The 20,711-nt window shown below is 37.3% G+C and overlaps 1 protein-coding gene across 1 annotated transcript; it reads right to left on the bottom strand.

Annotated features, from left to right (window-relative positions):
- Positions 1 to 174: 174 nt before the first annotated feature.
- LOC121426195 (nucleolar GTP-binding protein 2-like) lies at positions 175 to 19,406 on the bottom strand. Its single transcript, XM_041622401.1, has 15 exons — positions 19,156 to 19,406; positions 17,253 to 17,340; positions 16,606 to 16,700; positions 16,011 to 16,144; positions 14,962 to 15,060; positions 13,962 to 14,114; positions 13,350 to 13,508; positions 10,895 to 11,008; positions 9,135 to 9,263; positions 7,468 to 7,572; positions 6,124 to 6,282; positions 4,953 to 5,051; positions 3,796 to 4,363; positions 1,732 to 1,868; positions 175 to 984 (listed from the first exon to the last, which is right to left on the bottom strand). Exons 1-15 carry the CDS (start codon positions 19,223 to 19,225, stop codon positions 883 to 885), a joined length of 2,211 nt encoding a protein of 736 aa, XP_041478335.1. The 5' UTR covers positions 19,226 to 19,406; the 3' UTR covers positions 175 to 882.
- Positions 19,407 to 20,711: the final 1,305 nt, after the last annotated feature.

Genomic DNA, 20,711 nt, shown 5'->3' with positions numbered 1-20,711 from the left:
GCAATGACGTAATTTCCTTCAGCAAGAAATTTATCCACATTGTGCTGCACTCGACCCAGGTGAGGTGAATGGGTACCTGGTAGGAAGAAATTCCTCGAATGCTCGAGCGCCAGATCAAGGTAGCCGTGCTAAAGCCGGGGTAATAATAGCAGGGCCCACTGGGAGAACAGTTTTCGGAACTGAAGTGGCTACCCTGGGTAAATATGCCGCTATTATTATTATTATTAGTGTTGAAATTTTGTTTCATTCCTACACCAGGGTTCTGTCACACATATGTTGGCGATTAATCGTACGCTTGATTTTCCCCGACTGACTGTACAATGTAGTCAATGCAATCGATAATAAAAAATGTTCTACGAGGATTGCTACGCATTGTGTTAGGGGCACCAGGACCATAATTCTTAGGGCCACCGCAGGCCTTACGACCCAACTGGTCTGCGATTGAGTGAGGGGAAACGTGACATCACAGCTCTTGTCAGCTTGAGAGTTGCAGGCCGGTCACTGGATCGCAAGCTCAGTCCAACATGCAGCCAATCCGACAGCAGAGTTGCGACGCGTACATTAAATGCAACGTGCAAACACATAATTTTCTCGGCTGCAATGGTAAAAAGCGCATGTGTGTGTCGCAGAAGGCAGCGCAGTCGGATCACAAGGTGTGCGGTGTAGAGTAATGACTACCATGCGATTCATCTCCCTTCACTCAGTTGCAGATCAGTTGGGTTGTAAGGTGAGTGGTGGCCTTAATACCCCAGTCATCGGATTCTGGCTTGCCTGCAATTGATATATGCGCCTTCTACACTCCCTGGGGTGCATTCCAGCTCAAACCACCAATCTCCAATTCAATCAAAGTTCTTAACTAATATGAACAGATTCTAAGGATCTTCATTTGTCTCTTTTTGATCTGTTTCTATTCTTGACGTTCTTCTCAGCGTAGTAATGATGACCAACCTTCTTGCTCTTCTGTGCTCTCTCTATGCTTCGCTTCTGTACAGGATTGAAATAAACAAAACATAGTAGGGGAATGCTTCACAAAGTTATTTGTGAAGTTACAAAATGACTTAACGGATGGCGAAGCAAACTTAATCGCTTTATGGTATCAATTTTCTCCTCTTCACACAAACTTTATTTACCACTTTAAAGGCAAATGCCAGTTGTGGTAACGTTATCAAAATGATTTCGTACAGAATCCAATGAAATGACCACCAAAGTGTTTGTTTGTATAGATAAAAAATATGTGCCATATAGATTCCAGAAGAAATTGTGTAATTGCTGAGAAATTAGCAAATAAGCACGGATTTGGGTCAAGCGTCGGGCCGACATTCAAAGCAATAATAATACACTCCCATGTGCGCTTATCTGTGTTGGTGATCTTCGGTGTGAACATTTTTCAGCGTAGATTTCACAAAGTTCAGTTTATGTAACTGTACCAGATCTAGATCCTTGGTGACATACTGACAATTAAGCCTGGTTTTACAGACTTTCTCATGAAATCAGTGTTTACTGCAACTACTGGCATTTCTCTTTAAGGCATACAATAAATTCTTACATTCGAGCTGTATGCTTTATAACTTGTATTAAATGTATGAATGTTGTGAACATGTTTATAACATTCAGCCTTTTGGTCAAGTACCATGTATTGTTTTTATACTCAATAAACCATTACAGTAATGAATGAACAAATTAATCAACTGAAATTAATCAATAATCAATTCATGTGAACGATAATCTTACCTGTTTGGATGTAAGTTTTTTCTTTCCTGGTTTTTCCTCTTCAAAGTATCTCTTTTTCTTTCTCCTCAAATCACCCACATCGTCTTCATCACTGCTCCCAAGAGGACAGTACGACCCGATCGGTTGAGGTTTCTTGGCTAAACAAAAACAAATAATGATAAAATCAGATCAAGATCATCGTGACCATTACTATCATCACCAAGATTATCCCCCTCATAATCACCACTTCATCATAATTGCCACTATCATCATCACCATCACGCTGACAGAATCTCTCAGCCACACAACTTGGGGTGACAGAGCCTTCTACATCTCTGGACCAAAGCTGTGGAATAGCCTTCCCCAATTTATCAGGAGAGCAGAGACCCAATCAACTTATGAGTCTTACCTCAAGACCTTTCTGTTCCCCACTCCAACATTATTGCAAGAATAGTATTACTAGGACAGTACTTGAACTGAATGATGATCCTAAGCACTGTTTGAAGACATTGAAATCTGTGAGATATTTCCTATTTTTGAGCAAGCGCCATGAGCGCCCAGCTGAGGTGGATACCGGCTCTATACAAGAACCCATCATCATCACTGCCACCTCCACCACCACCAAAACCATCAACGTCATAATCACGGTCATCATCATTATCATCATCCCCATCATCGTCATGATCACCACCACCATTATCATTATCACAATCAATAAAGGGATGGTCTGGGATGAAAATACTTATATCTTGATACATAGAGTAGAATTCACTGAGCAAAATGCCGAAAATTTCATCAAAATCGGATAACAAATAATAAAGTTATTGAAGTTTAAAGTTTAGCAATATTGTGGGCTGATGATGTCACATCTCCACTTTCCACTCCATTTCATACTTGTGTGAATAATATGTCTCCCTTATAATGAAATAAGTTGCAGCAATTAATATCTAATGCACTAAATCAGTTGTCAATCCAATTTTTCTAGTTCTTGGAGGAAAAAAACTGAATAAACCTAATTTCATATAATAAAATACAAAAGAACAAGTGGAGATCAGCCCACCTAATGAATATTCATGACAATTGTTTTCAAAAAATATTGTTAAACTTTAAAATTCAATAACTTTGTTATTTGTTATCCGATTTTGATGAAATTTTCAGCATTTTGCTCAGTGAATTCTACTCTATGTATTAAAGACAAATGCCAGTAGTTGCAGTAAACACTGATTTAACGAGAAAGTCTGTAAAACCAGGCTTAATTGTCAGTATATCATCGAGGATCTAGATCTGGTACAGTTACATAAACTGAACTTTGTGAAATCTTGAAATCTACGCTGAAAAATGTTCACACTGAAGATCACCAACACAGATAGGCACACTTGGGACAGTGTATTATTATTGCTGGAATAAAGACCCGACGGAAGTGACCGAATCCGCGCTTATTTTGCTTATTTCTCAGCAATTACACAATTTCTTCCAGAATCCTTTGGCACATATTTTTTATTCATACAGACACTTGGGTGGTCATTATATTAGATTCTGTAAAAAGTCATTTTGAGATCGTTACCAATACTGGAATTTATCTTTAAGCTATACATACTTTCAGCCCGGACCATCCCTTCAACATCATCACCCTAAGATCACAATCATCATCACTATCACAATCATCACCATTGCCACTACCGTCAACACCATCATCATTTCACCCATTACATCTCTGCTATTTTCACATTCCCACGGTATGGGAAGGGTATAGTGTTTAATCCAAGGTTGAAGTTCAGGGAATAATTTTCCTGGTATCGCATCGCAATTTGCTCCACATTTTTGAAAGACTGCTATGCATAATGTATTTTGTATAGCATATTTTTACATAGGACTGTACATTACTTAGTTGAGAGCTTTTCTCTTACGACCAAAAATGCTATTCAAATTTGTTAAGCAAAATTATTCCCTGAAGTAAGTCATTCGATTAGTGTGTGGAATTTATAGCATAGCAAATGTCATGGAACTCTATTATGAAATGGCTGAAATGCACTCAAATAAACGTAGTTATCTGAAAAATGCAACAACAAAAAATGAAAATCTTACCTTTCTTCGGCTTGTTTTGATCCTCACTTTGTTCCATTTCACTTCTCTTTTTCAACATGGCTTCCCTTTTCTTTTCAATCTTCGCTTTGGCCAAGAGTTTCTTATTCTTAGAGTTCAGGAAGACATTAGCACCGTATGAGATTCCGGTCTTTGCTTCCTCTTTTCTAGTCCTCTTAGATGACTGTTTCACGGGTGATGATGATGCAGCTTCATTTGAAGTTTCCTTCTTTCCTTCCTTCTGTCCATCTTCTATCATGCTTTCTCCTAACTCTTCATCTTCATCGTCGTCTCTCTCCATGTCCTCATCATCGTTCTCCATCTCGTCCTCCTCCACTGGTTCCTGTCCTTCCGTTGTCTCATCCTCCTCATCGTCGATGTCCTCAGGTTTCAGGTCATCCCCGGCGAAGTCCGGTCCGATGTTGACTTTGCTAAGGTCCTGTTTCACTCCTCGGATTTCGCCTCCCTTCTTCTTTTTAGAGTTGGCATCCTCCTTAGCAACTGTTTCCTTGGCCACCGTTTCCTTGATTTTCTTGGCTTGATTCGTCTTACCTGTATCGTCCTTGGGATCCTATGAGAAAGATATCAATCAAATTAAGAAAAAGCAATACTTTTTTTTTAATTTAGTGTTTATTTCGAGCCAGAGGGCAAAAAAAACTGAATCAATTTTAGAAAGTATAAATCTATCAGACACTGTTTGATAAAAAACATTTTTACACTGTGAAATTAATCACTACCGAAATCCATATATAGGGATGTGAGTGATCACAAATAAAAAGAGCAGAAAAAACACTGACGTGTAAAAAACCTGAATCAAAAAAGGGTCCACACTTTTGTACAGAGGAAAGCTAAAGTAAGCTGACATTAAGCTGAAAATAATCAACAGCAAGAGCCGAAATCAGCTAAAAATCTGAACATACACACCCTTGTGTATAATAGAATTAAATCCTTCTTTAGGTGTTCCCTAAAAACAAATGAATAACCAAACTCCCAAACATTGGTAAATATATGGCCACAGGAAAGGGATAAAATGACTTTATCACTTCAAATAAGGCAAGGGGAAGAATGGATAAAACAAGTGCATAACAGTCATTGGTAGTAAAAATGATTATATTCTATTTGACTGAAAACACCTGATAATGGAGAAGGAATCCACTCACCTGTTCACAGTTTGGTGGTTTAACAAAGAAAGGTATTTTTCCTCGAAGCCAGTCATTCAGGACCATCTTGGCTACAGTGCTCACATCAGGCTCACCACCCTATATCAGACAAACCAAGAAGAAGGAAAAATCACATACATATAACAGGGAGAAGGTTTACGGTTCACCATGGTAATCATGAATGTGAAGGAAATACAGGCAGAAAAATTGAAATGGAAGGAGAACGGATGAAAAGAGGAAATTAGAGGTATTCTTTTCTTGAAAGTATTTCCTTTCCCTTCTTCATATTACACATGGTGAACAGTAAACCTTCTCCAAGTTATAAACTCCACCATGCAAACCTACAAAAATCATCAGATCACTGGAAGTAAATCCATTTCATATTTGTATTTCACTTTTTTTGTTGCTTCCCATGCATATGTACTTTATTGATCACATTACTTTCTAAATAATAGAGAGGTATAATTTGTGCAGAAAACTAAGAAAACTTTTAAGTATGAGAAAAAAATACGATTTATAAAAGGGATTTTCAAGAGAAGATAAGCAATGGCCACTGAAAAAAAGACACACAGAGAAAATATCAAAGTATCATTAGATGTCTCATAAATGTAACTCAAATTTGTACTTTGTATTTGAGTTTGTAAACCACAGACCAGTTTGGGAGAACCAGGAACAATTTCCTTCTGGCTATACTCGACCACTGGTTTGTGAATGGAGGCATGAAAGTAAAATTAATAACAAGTAAGACCCAAACTAGGCAGAACAGTGAATCTGGAATATGGTCAGTATCAGGATTGAATGATCTAAATGATTAACAAGTGGAGCACTTCTGGTAGTCTCGCCTGCATTACGCGATTCAATATAGCAGCGGTGCTGACTTTGAAAACGACTATAAGGTAACTATTCACAAAAACACTATTTCATATTAAAATATAGTACTAAGTTCATTGACCCTAAGTGACATTTGACCTTGATGACATTTGATGTTGATACCGCCGTTGTCGCCGCCGCCATCGGAAAAGCAGCGCCCATAGTCTATGCTATGCAGGCGAGACAAAAATAGTTTGAGGTGAAGTAAGGCGTTGACTATTGGTGTATCGTATATGCTGTTTGTTAATGATTACTGCTCTAACTCAAACACAAATATCAATACAAAATCAGCAATCCATACCTTGTTCAGTTTCCCAGTGCGTTGAGCTAGTTTCTCTAGGAAATCAATATAATCCACCCATTCCGAGATGCGGTAGGTCTTCTGAACATAGTCTGGTTTAACCCGTCTCAAAACCTCAGCTATGTAGTCTTCAGGGCCTTTTACATTCTCCACTCTCACCTGTACAAGTAAAAAAACAATATTTTTGGTTACCGTAAGGGCTCTCGTATTCAACCCGTTTGGAGAGTTTCCTCAAATATATAGAAATATGGAATTTATCTTGATTTCAGACCTGTCTTATTTCCAAGAGCACATGCTGGTTATTCTTTTCGCGTTTTTTTTTCTTCAACCTGTCGACTGTGTGCGCGGGCGATCAAATTATATGGCGATGGTTTTTTGCACCAGTATTCAACCCGTCGGCACTAGTGTTCAACCTAGCGATGAAAGATGGCCCTGTCTCTCAATCTGCCCTTGTCCCATCTGACTATGGACTAGACCATTTGAGATGAGACCAAACAGGGAATTAATCAAAGCCAGAGACTTACATAGATCTAGATCTAGTTTAGCAATCTAAACCATTTTGAGATTCGCTATCTATCATCACTAGGTTGAATACTAATGCAATTCAGTGCAAAAGGTCATCGCCGCATAAGTCGATCCTCCGCGCAAACAGTTGACAGATTGATAAAGAAAATACAGACAAAAGAATACCCTGGAAATAACTAAAGGTATGAAATTAAGATAAATTCCCTATTTCTAAATATTTGGGGGAATTTGTCCAAATCTTTGAATTATGCCGAGTTGAATACTAGTGCCCATACGGTACCTCTCTTTGTACAGTACTAACACAAGCATTGCTTTAATTTAGACAGCATCAATTATGTTTCATAAACTTTGAATGCCGCTGGCCTATTGGTGAAAAGAGAAAAATATGATAAATTGTCAACTTTCCCATCAACACACAGTGGTGTTGCGGTTTGCACTGCTTTAACAACATGTTTTTTGCCTCAATTCCTTTCAGGTATTATTTATTTAAGTGCAAGCCCTCTTTAGTTCAGAGCAAGCACCAAATCAGCTTTAAATCCAAGCTGATCACACAATCCCAATAAACATCATTACAACTATATCTTAAAAATTGATGTTAAACTACTCAAGATGGTTGTAACATCGTTGAATTTGACTTCAACTGTGCTGCACTCAACCCAGGTGAGGTAAATGGGTACTGGCAGGGAATAATTCCTCAAAAACTGAATCGGTAGCCTAGGTTAGCGGGTAATAATAGCAGGGCCCGCTGGGAGAACAGTTTTCGGAACTGAAGTGGCTACCCTGGGTAAATATGCCATAATTCCTTGTTCCTATACTCACCACTCCTTTGAGGACAATCTCTGTCTCCGTCTCTCCAGATGGGTACACCACACCAGGACAATCTATCAGGAATATTCTTCTCATCAATGTGATATACTGCCACACCTGTCAATAGAACAAGAAAACTTCATGATTTGCGCGCTGATGTTGCAATTTTGCACATTTGTACAATTAAATTCAACAATTGTAATAATTAGTTTTCTCTCCTACCTTCAAATTAGATAAGCTAATAAAAGGTAGTAGTTCTTGAATAACATCTACATGTATATAATAAGTAAACTTGCTGCAATATGGATATCTTGATATGAAAATAATAACTTGGAAACAATTGTCATTAATTTCCCCAAATAATTAATTAAGCGTGCAAAGAGTTAAATAATCTGCTGCATTGACACACTTATATGTGACCACCCATCCCCCAAAACCAACAATAAGTTGCACGGGAAGTTTTTCTGTAAATAGCCAAAATCAAAAATTAAAAATTACAACAAAATTATCCTATCTGAAAGTGTAATTCTCCTTCTGCTTCATGCTGTCAAAATTTGAAGTTAGTTAAAAGATGAGGTATAAGAGTTTAATTGACACTATTTTTCCAGACTGCTTGGAAGTTTCATTGAAAGTGCACACACTATGGAACACACTTTGGCACACACTGTGGGGACAAACACACTGCAAACACACTATGAACACACAGAACACACTGCAAACACAATGAAGACACTCTCTGAACACACTAGGAACACAATATGAAGACACCGTGAACACACTTTGAAGACACTATAAACACACTATGAGTACACTATGAAGATGTTAAGAAAACACTGAACACACTATAAACACACTGTTAACACTGTGAAAACACTATGAAGACACTATAAACACTCTATGAACACACAATAAAGACACTATGAAAACACTGTGAACACATTGTGAAACACTGTGAAAACACTGGAAACACTATGAAGACACTATGACGACCCTATGAAAACACTGTGAACACACTTTGAACACACTATGAAGATACTGAAAATACACTATGAAAACACTGTGAACACACTATGAAGACACTATAAACACACTATGAAGACACATTGAAGACACTATAAACACTCTATGAAGACACTTTGAACACACTATGAATACACTACGAACACACTGTGAACACACTATAAACACACTATGAAAACACTGTGAAAACACTGAACACACTATGAAGATACTATAAACACACTGTGAACCACACTATGAGGACACTACAAAGACACTATGAAAACACAGTGAAAACACTGTGAACACACTATGAAGACACTATGAAAACACCATGAAAACACTGTGAACACACTATGAAGATACTATAAACACACTATGAACACACTGTGTACATAATACATTGTATGAAGACACTATCAAAACACTGTGAACACACTGTGAACATACTATGAAGACACTATAAACACACTATGAACACACTGTGAACATACTATGAAGACACTATAAAAACACTATGAACACACTGTGAACATACTATGAAGACACTATAAACACACTATGAACACACTGTGTACATACTATGAAGACACTATAAAAACACTGTGAACACTCTGTTGATACTCATTTCGACACTGCAATCTTTCCAGCCGGGAAGAATAAACGCTGCACTTGCTCACCTTAGTTTCTCCTGCAATCGGTGCAACATTGCAGACCTTCTTATTCCTGAGTGTATTGATGATAGAACTCTTGCCAACGTTAGGATACCCAATGAAGCCAATACTGATCTGCTTCTTGTCAATGTGAAGCTAGGGATAAAAACAATCAATATAAACATTAGAATGCCCAGGGCCCCTGATATAAATGCTTAGCGATAATGTTAGAAAGGTGCAGTTGAGGCCAGAAGTTTACATACACCCAGGAAATTCAAAGAAAAGTTGACACTTGCCAAACATCTTTACTGTATCTTATAAAATATTTGTGTTATCATGACGAATTTGAGATCAAACAAATAAGTATGTCATGCCCCTTCATCTTATTGCTTTGTCATCAGGAGCTGAAAAATATTTAGGTGTCATTTTCCTGAAAAAATCTTCATATTTTAGACAAATTAAAATTAAATAACATTTCATATTTGTGCTTAATACTTCTCAACACAAACATTTCAGATTACATTTTTTTTGTTCAGTGGTGACATGTCACAATAGAAAATGTAATATAAATAATAAATTTGACATTTATATACATGTATTTCTATGAAATGATGTTTCATATAATAAACTATATAATACATTTGGCACAAATATTTTTTTCTTTAAAGAAAATTCCACCTGAAATATACTATAATCGCAACGGCATCCAAATCATGTGAAATAGCTCAATACGCTCTTTCATTTGATACCAACTTGTCATGGTAGTTTTCATATTTCTGATATGGTCAATTTTGTGATGTTTGGCAAGCGAGAAAATTTCATTGAATTCCATGGGTGAATGTAAACTTTTGGCCTCAACTGTATATAATGCTTCATGGTATTGGTGAGATCAGAGGTAGGATGAGCAATGAGTATCAAACAATGAGATTCCGCGTTAAAAAACGACTGAATGTTGGCAGCAAGGCATGACTTGATGTCATTCAGGGGAGCGTTTCATGAAAGGACTTGTCGGACGTTTTATCCGACAATTCCCATTTTATCCGACAGTTACTATAGTAACAGAGCCTCTTAGCCAGTCAGAATCAAGGAAAGATGTCAGATCTGACAACTTGTCAGACAAAAATGTTGATGAAACAATCCCCTGATGTCCATGTGAAACACCTACCCGTGCAATGTTTCTCATTCCTTTCCACATTTGGCTATTATACATCTCTTTCTTGCTTAATGAGGCAGAACATCATTTTTCAAAAAGATCTCAAAAATTCCTTTTGCAGCATTTCAGAGAGGAGGGGGGTTGAAAATATTATCAAACATCGTAATTTGGGGGTAAAACTGAATTCCATTTTACATGATACAATGATACAAGAAAATTTTTACATAAGAGGCATGTTGCAATTGACTTTCCTTTTCTATTAGAGAACTTCCATTGCCTACAAACATGCTTTTTTTTCTACCGACTTATCAGATAGATCGATCGATGCGTTCTTATTTACTAGGTTAAAAGCCATAAATTGTATTTACAGTATAATGCCACTGTTTGTTCTGTAGTCTTTCTTTCTTCCTGCTCCTCTTATTCTACAAATCAGAAAAAAATAGGAACTTGTGTCTCAGAGACAGAAAGTTCACACCTTCTAACTTGCAGAAAAAGAGGATAGATTGAAGAGATCGATGAGAGAAAGAGTTGGATTTCCACCTAGAAAACTAGCATCCCTAAGCTTGGTCATTATATCTGTGTCTTAGGGATTCTGAGATATTACATAGACATATTTCAATGATTAGAATCCTACCTTGCCAAACTGCCTTAGAAGCTGTATGAGGGCGCCCTTCCCAAATGGATTTCGCATGCTGGCATGGAAGGCTAAAGTCGGATAATCGTGCGACAAAATGGCTACCCATCGTTTCTACAAAAGATAAGATATAAAACAAATAAAGCACATACAAATAATCTTCCCTATTATCAGCCAGTATTTTCAGTTTACAAAAGATAAGGTAGAAAATAAAGAAAGCACATACAAGTTCTTAGATACATGTAGATAACAATCTTCCCTATTATCAGCCAGTATTTTCAGTCTAAAAGATAAGATACAAAATAAAGAAAGCACATACAAGTTTCTTAGATACATGTAGATAACAAACAATCTTCCCTATTATCAGCCAGTATTTTCAGTCTAAAAGATAAGATACAAAATAAAGAAAGTACATGCGTTTCTTAGATAGATAATAAATAATCTTCCCTATATTTATCAGCCAGTATTTTCAGTCTACGAAAGATAAGATACAAAATAAAGAAAGCACATACAAGTTTCTTAGATACATGTAGATAACAAACAATCTTCCCTATTATCAGCCAGTATTTTCAGTCTAAAAGATAAGATACAAAATAAAGAAAGTACATGCGTTTCTTAGATAGATAATAAATAATCTTCCCTATATTTATCAGCCAGTATTTTCAGTCTACGAAAGATAAGATACAAAATAAAGAAAGCACATACGTTTCTTAGATACATGTAGATAACAAACAATCTTCCCTATTATCAGCCAGTATTTTCAGTCTAAAAGATAAGATACAAAATAAAGAAAGTACATGCGTTTCTTAGATAGATAATAAATAATCTTCCCTATATTTATCAGCCAGTATTTTCAGTCTACGAAAGATAAGATACAAAATAAAGAAAGCACATACATGTTTCTTAGATTATAGATAAGAAACAATCTTCCCTATTTTCAGCCAGTATTTTCAGTCAACAAAAGATAAGATACAAAATAAAGCACATACAAGTTTCTTTAGATAAGAAATAATCTTCCCTATTTTCAGCCAGTATTTTCAGTCAACAAAAGATAAGATACAAAATAAAGCACATACAAGTTTCTTTAGATAAGAAATAATCTTCCCTATTAACAGCCAGTATTTTTAGTCTACAAACAAAGCACGTACATAGCTCTCAAGTGGTGATAACAGTGGGTATAAACCAAGTGTGAATAATCATACTAATGATAGAACAAAATGCTACATACTTAAAACCCAAAATAGTTATATAATATTGATGACTGGCCTTGAGGGGAACATCAAATATGATTCTTTTAAGGGGCAATAAATGTTCCCCGAAAGAAGAGCCAGGCAATATTTTTATCATCAAAATCAGACATCTAGAGCAAAAATCATGAAAATTGAGATATTTCTTCCAAGAATATAGTTCTACTGTGTCATGTTTATATCAAGGATAGGCTCTCACTTAATCATTATAACATTCTCGTAATCATAAGATTGCGTACCCAGGGACGCACAGGTACAATGCTGTCTATTATGACATACATTGTTGCTGCTCTGATCATCATGAAGCGTATCTCATTCTACGCATCCTCAAATGCCCAGATGCGAGACTAAGGAAAATACAAAGGTATATTTTGCGTCGTCTCTGCATGCAAAGTCAATACACACAGAGACCGAGCAAAATACAACAATTTACTCATCCCTTCCTGATATTCAGTTAACCTAGGGCAAATACGGTTTTGAATTACAGATCAGATGTCTGATATTAGTAATGTGTATTATTTGTAATAAAAATAGAAATGTGATTGTTTTATTTTACAAATCACTGTACCACTTCTAATCATGTCCATCATCCATTCAGAAAGTAGAATTGAGATTTAATATGATTATCATACTGATATTGTTATTCTTATCTAAAAAATTGATGAAATGTTAAAATATCAGTCCACAATGATGGAAGCACGTTTCCATTGTTGATATTAACATTTGTTTGTGATGCCAGTTACAATGGTTCAACCATGTGGCGATCGTTGCTTGCAATATATGAGATAATATTCCTATTCTCTCATTTCGAACAAAATTTTGGTACATTCCTATAACCCTAATAAAATTGTGGAAAAAATAATAGATTTTCAATTCAGATGCTTGTTGGAAATTAGAGTTTCAAACTTCAAATATCAGATTTCAACAGTACCTGTTGGCAGGGATGTGACGCGTCACTAAATCTGGGGTCAATATAGATCATCTTAGGGTTCGAGTCGAGCCAGTTGAGTCATTGCATAGATGTCAATGGGAACGAGTCATGGAATACTTAGTGTTTGAGTCACTGGTACTGAAGAAATCCATTTGGGATCAAACTTGAAAGATAATGTGACTTGTCCTTTAAGGAAGTATCACCAGTCATGCTCAAGTTGTGCATCGCTTTTTAGCTTTATGAAAGACTACTTATGTCCAAATTCAGATAAACTTACTGTAGCCCACGTTGGAACAAGATCCACTTTGTTGAGGACAAATATGAGATGCTTGTGAGGTTTTTCTTTCTTGAGGTAGTTTTCAATGTACTTGGATCTAGTTCCCATTGGATCTCGGGCATCAAGGACTTGGACCAGAACATCAGAAGAATCTATCACCTGAAATAAAGGATTTGTTTGTAGGATCTAATGAACTCTTTGATCCCATATCAGGGAACACCAATAAGCAAAAATAACAAAGCGTGGCATTTGAGGGATAAAAACATTTAAGAAGGATCTTGGCCGTTGATCGCGACAAAAATTGGCACATGTATTACCCATGGCACAATCTAAAATACTATGAGATCAAACTCTGTGAAGAGTCTCATTGATAATTCATTATGCTAATGTATGCGTAATATCAAAAGTTTGCTCTAATCATCTAAATAATGCCCCTAAGATGCTATATTTTATGTTCACAGACTCTTTATAGGAATAGTAAAGTTATAGAAACAGTAAGGTAAAAACAGGTTTTACTATGGCCATGAAGACAGGTTTGAATGTATTTATAGATACATGGCACTACAAAATGTCCATCATTGTCATTATCATCAATATCATCATCATTATTACCTTGTAAAGTTCATTCCATATTCTCTTAGACTGGCCCGCTGAGAATATCCAATCTTTGACTTCATCACGAACGCCCTGGTCATCGAAGACCAGATCCCTGTCCTTCTCCACGTCATACTTCTCATTGGATTCCTCGGCAGATTTCAACAAAGACTAAACAAATAGGAAAGAGATTGGGCTCCAATATTGTCACTTTATTACAACTTCCATTACTTGTATGAATCAACTCTGGGATCGGCGCATTACAATGCACTCTCCATGAAAGATTTCAACAAAGACTAAACAACTAGGAAAAAGAGATTGGGCTCCAATATTGTGACTTTATTACAACTTCCAATACTTGTATGAATCAACTCTGGGATCGGCGCATTACAATGCACTCTCCATGAAAACTAAAGAAGTTAAAGGGTAAGTTGGCTCCACTAATGCAATTTATTACAATTATTTCAATTTTTTGTATTTAACAACTCTGTCATCAGTGAATAATACATATAATCCACTTCCCATGACAGCTAAGAGATCTTTAAGACTTCGCTGACTCCACTGTTGCAAAATATTAGTTATTTTCAATTCTTGAATTAGACAACACTGGGATCAGCGAATTATACATGTACTCTACTTCCCATAACAGCTAAGAGATCTTGAAGACTTCGCTGACTCCACTGTTGCAAATTATTACAGTTATTTCCAATTCTTGAATCAGACAACGCTGGGATCAGCGAATTATACATATAATCTACTTCCCTTGACAGCTAAGAGATCTTTAAGACTTCGCTGACTCCACTGTTGCAAATTATTAGTTATTTTCAAATCTTGAATTAGACAACACAGGGATCAGCAAATTATAATCAACTCCAATGAAAGCTGGATACATGTATCTTTGAATATTTAGCTAGTTCCACTGATGGACCTTATTTCCAATTCTTATATGAAAAAAAATTTAGGGTCCGGTCGGCCAGTGTATTATAATTCCCTATGAAAAGCTGAGATACAAACTTACCTCTACATCAGCAACTTTCATGTTGACTCTCTTTCTTTGTTTTTTTGGGCCGAATGTAGACCCAAAGCTCTCGGTATCCAATAGGTGAACACGGTTGTACTGTACATGGTTTAGCAAAAAAAAAAAGACAACGAGAAATTAAATCAATTGAATGTTGTACTTTTGGTAAATGGTAATTCATTCACTCCTATACTCAGAATTTATTCATCCACTCACACATTGACTTACTCAATAATTAATCATTCATTCAATCACTCATCTTTCCATTGATCCTTTACCCACTCATTCACTCACTGATACACACACTCACTCACTCACTCACTCAATCAATCAATCACTCATAAGACCCACTTAGATACTCATTTATTCACAGACTCACTCACTTGCTCAAATTCATTCACTCACGCATTCATTACTTATTCATTCACTCAATCACTCAGACTCACTCATAAATACACTCATAGACTCATTCGATCGCTTACTTACTTTTTCATACTTACTTACTCACTCACTTACTCCACACACCTTCACTCACTCACTCACTACATGCCCGGGGGGTGGGGGGGGCACTCAGTATATAATGCATAGTGGGTATGTGCCGCGGAGGGGACCCCCATTTTTACACCCAAATTTCCGTTCCAAGGCATAGCATTTTTGTCTTATTGAGAAAAAAAACAAAGAAAGCCGCTAGCTGCATCATGCACGCGTGCCCGTTCCATAGGGGTGCATACGCACGTACTCACACGCTGGCGATCCGTTCCAAGGACCCCCGTTTTCACAAAATTGTAGTTCAGAAGCCCGTTCCGAGGACCCTCCTTTTTACAATAAGCCCGCTCCAAGGCCCCCGTTTTTTGTCTCGCCCGCGGCACACCCCTACCACTTTTTTGGTTGAGTGCCCCCCCCCCGACTACATGTAACTACTCCTTCAATCACTCACTCATTCTCTCACAGACTCACTCACTCAATCTTTACTTAATCATCCACTCACTCAATAATACAATCACTCACTTAAATTACCAATTCTCTCACCTCAGCATTGCAAAACTCACCTTAGCCTTTTCTTGTAATAGAGTAATGGGTAGCTTGGTCTGCTTCATGACCACCTGATATGGATCTTTGATAGCCTTCCCAAGCTCCTCCTGAAAGGTCTGCAAGGCATTCTGGGATACCACCCTGGTATTGCCTAATGTCACATAACAAGAAAGTAATAAATACAAGATAATAAACATCAGAGAAATGAGTAAATCACAAAAACAAATATATGCTCTCGATACAAACATATAAGATTTCCTTGCTGCGTTCAACAACAATTACCCTTGCACACTATTTTATATCTATCCTGGTCGTAACACCACCCATGAACAAAATAAAATAAAATAATTTCTATAGTCTGTATTGAACATGTATTGCATATTCTGGGTTGCTATAATACACTTTTCCACTTCCATTATTTCACCCTCAAATATTCCTGATCAGAAAAGAGCAGACATGGAATTCTGGAAATACAAATTATGTTCACAATTGCGGAAATAGTCTGCACTAGTTTTTACAAGTGCAGCGAGAAAACGGTCTCGAATATTTTCATACATTCTATCAGATCAATTGCAAACAGCAGACCAGGTTTATATAAACCAACAGACTTACCAAACCATTTTCTATTAGGCTCTACTCGGGCAACTGTACCAGACTTCAACCGAGATTGGAACGGAGCTGCTTGCACAATTTTACCCTTCCGATTTCTGAAAAAGAAAGGGGTATTTATCGCTTTAATCTTTACGATGAGCATTCTAACCGGTATGTACAATTGGTAAGACTTTTAATGTTACTTCCCAATGCCATCCTATCTGGCAATTTGTTTTCAAATATCAATAAGTGTCATTTCAAGCAGTTTCTTATCATTTTGCAGAAACCACATTCTAAAATCGTTATGACTGTTCAAAGTGGTTTTCATTACATCAAAAAATGCATGTCCAGGATAGAGCAATCAAAATATTATAAACAACTTTTTGATTTTATCCTTTCATGAATATTCAAATATTTAATGGATCAGAATAGGATACTAGAAATATTGCCCGTCAACCAAGACATACCAAGTCTCACACTTTAGGTGCCAGACTCTTGCCTTTGGGACCCCTGCTCTACCCAAAATGTCGTTCTCACGCCTATATCACAGCCTATCCCCAAATACACATTCTAACTCATAGCTAGTCTTTGAATCTCTGCCACCATCTACCCCCCCCCACCCTGTCCATTCCCCCCCCCTCTATTAACAAAATTAAAATGATATGCACCTTTTTGGTTTTCCTTTACGATACATCTCCAATCTCTTAATTGTAGAACGGTCCCTCATGTTGCTTCCACCTGCTCCTTTGGCTCGATCTAATATACAGGAGAAAATGAAGAAGATTCACTGATTACATAACTTAGTTAGATGAATTTTTTGCAAAAGGAATGCATTCATCTCATGCCATAGGAAGGACTACTTTAACAGATCTGTAATTGCACAGAATGGCTTGAATTCATTGCGATAAAATTTAAAAATTCTGTGTGTTGTTCCGTGAAACTCACGTCCGTCTCCTGATGACTGACAGTCAACCTGCCCGAGATGTCAAGTCTACTCTCCTGCTCCTGCTTCTACTCCATTCGCCGACTCAAGCCAGCATTCTCTTACTTTCTCAAGCCTGCCTACTTCTCAGCTTTCCACTCCTTCTGGTTTACAGTCCTTTTACGGACTACACTCATTTCAAAAAGAACAATCTACCTTCAAACCTCTACTTTCTTGCCTTTCTATTTCACCTCAATTTCTGTCCACTTTTCTTATCTCAGTCCCTCCTGGGGGGTGTTTCACAAAGATTTAAGTACGACTTGATATCAGCCCTTCCATTGTGACTCGCATGACATTTACACAAAATTTCAACTTATAAAAGGTTAATCACTTGAAAATCATATAGAGCCTACCGTATTGCAGACTTTTTTTTGCAATTTATTTTTAATAATCAAAGTATTGATAATACACATTGTCCAACGAATATTTTGAATTTACAGTCGCTTTTGTAGGACATACTTCAATTTGTTTGTTGTGACTTGCGTGACACGACGCTATTGAAGATTCCTGACCTTAGCTACTGTATTTGTCTATAATTTTGTCAGAAGATACTCACCAGATTTTGATAAAATTTTCTGGAGAGTATTTTGAAACATCTCGAAATATTACTTTTTTTAAATTCATTAACGCCTGACTTTTTGTTTCGAGTCAATTGCCATTTGAAAATGTAACTCACACGACACAGGAGAGTCATTCGCATGACAAGTATCATTTGGACTAGGGTGTGTTTATGCTTCCATTGAAGAGACAGAATAAGCGTTTTCAAACAATGTTTCAGAACACAGATCGTAAACATGGTTCTGGGAGTGGAGTACTGTTTATGCTTCATTTTTCAGAGGCAAAATCGCAATCTGCAGCTGGCTTCACTCACATCGTAAGTTTCATTGAGCAGGAAAGCGAGGTCAAACTGGGCGCGCCTTTTTTGAAAGTTTTTCCCCCCTCCCCCGAGTGTTGTTATGGTCAACTAATATTTTAACTTCGAAAAATTACCGATCATTTAGTAATTGCATGGAGCTACTGCATGCCGGAGCTCCCTGACATAGCCATATATTATATAGTCAGACAAAATACTTTATGCTACTGCGGCAGGAGTGCAGGGCTCCCGACACACGTCTCCTCATCATAAAATTTTTCATTTTTTTTTTATCCCTCAAAATATTCATCGCGATAGTAATAATACTTGATTTAATATTCACATGCAAATATACATCAGTCGTTATTATAACCAGGGAGTTGAGAGGTAATTCTGTGAAGGAAACTCCCAACCAACCATGGCATGCAATTGTATTTCCCGCAGATTTTCATCTCACCGGAAAAATACCAATGACATCATTAAACACGTTACGATCGTGTTCCTGTTTACTTCCCCAGCTCAGAAACCCTAATTCTGGTCAATCGACAAAAAGCAGCTTTTTGTAAGTTTACGATCGGCGTTCTGAACCGTCTTATTTTTTAATTCTTATTTCAAATTCAATTCAGGCTGTTTGGCTGTCAATATCATTGTCAAATGTCTTTTGTCAGGCTCGGAATTAAAAAAAAAAACTTCATTCATCTATTCTTAGACTGAAAAGAGCAAGGGATAAACTTACCGGGGTTCGTACTACTGTTCGACTTCTTCAGTCCCTGCTCCTTCCTTTTCTTACGCACTGTCTTCGACATTTTGATGAGAAATTCAAAAAATAAACAAGACTTCGAATAAATCAAGTCTCCGCTACGATGACAAACCTGAAAGTGTGCATGTGGGACTGAAGAATTATTTGTCACGTTTTTATTGCGCACGTAAGTGCTTCATTAGTCTTATTCCAAGACACCAAGTCAAGGGGGTAAAAATTAGTCTGCTATGCAGACTCTGAATGGCGCGTGAGGTGAGATCTTCTACTGGTTTGCGAAGCCTCATTAGACCTAGTCTGCTATGCAGACTCGTTGAATCAGCTGAGGTACACACACTGCAGATGTGGGTCTACATTTGTAGACTAGGTAAAAATATGTCATTGAAAGAGATGCATGATACATAGGATACTACTAGGTGGATAAATAAATGAGTGAATGTGAAGACAGGTAGCAATCTATTTAGGTAGGTGAATAGTTAGATAAGATAGATAGATAGATAGATGGATGGATGGATGGATGGGTGGATGGGTGGGTGGGTGGGTGTAGGTAGATAGATAGATAGATAGATGGGTAGATAGATTGCTGCAGCCCCCCCCCCTCCGTGACTGAGCATGCTCAGTCCCAGGGGCTGGGGGCACTTCCATTCACGAGTGGATACCATGCGCGACCATGGGTCTCGAAAAGCACCCTAAATGCGTAATTTCCATATTCTGAAAATGCACCCCTTAACAAGTATTGGCGTGTGAAACCCTACCCTTAACAAGTATTGGAAACAAAACGATACTCTTGGCAAAATTAATATTCCCTGAAATGAACCCCTAAACAAGTACAGGAATGTTGTTACCGGTCCTTCCAGGCGCGTAGCCAGGGGGGCGGTGGGGGCGGTCGCCCCCCCCCCCCAAAAAAAAGAAGTCCCCCGAAAGAAAAAAAGAAGGGAAAAAAAGGAAAAGGGAATGGAGGAAAGGGAAGAAAGATAGCTATGTGTTTTTTCTTTTTATTCTTTATTTTTTCTCAAAAGAGAAACTCCTTCACTCTTCTTGCTCTAAATTCATACATGAATTTTGCTTCCGCGCTGCGCGCGGTTAAATGACAATATTGAAGTTCTCCATTGTTTCCCCACCTTTTCTCTAACCCTGTTTTTCCACCTCAGCTATGTGCTACTTGCCAGTTAAAGTTAAAATTGTATACATTAGGGCATGAATTTGAGTAAGGTTAGGCCGAAGTAAATATATGAAGTTATCTTTTTTTTCAATTCGCGCAACTTCTGGTCAGGTCGGCTCCGAGCGGGTAAAATCTTTATATCAGTTTCTGCAGTCACCTCCATAAAGTCAACTTCTCCCGCTTTTCAGCTCATTACTAAACAACCATAATTTGGGGGCAAACAGGTTCCTAATTTAAAAAGAGGAAGGTATGGAATTCGTGTCTTATTAGATAAAAAAGTACAATATTTTGTATCAAATTGTATTAAACTTCATGTCATTTCATGTATTCATTCATCTCCTGTCTTGTTTTGCGCCCTCAGTTTGAAATTTTG

Source organism: Lytechinus variegatus, chromosome 13 (assembly GCF_018143015.1).
Source record: "Lytechinus variegatus isolate NC3 chromosome 13, Lvar_3.0, whole genome shotgun sequence".
NCBI classification, from domain to species: domain Eukaryota; kingdom Metazoa; phylum Echinodermata; class Echinoidea; order Temnopleuroida; family Toxopneustidae; genus Lytechinus; species Lytechinus variegatus.
This window is presented reverse-complemented; position numbering and strand designations above follow the sequence as displayed.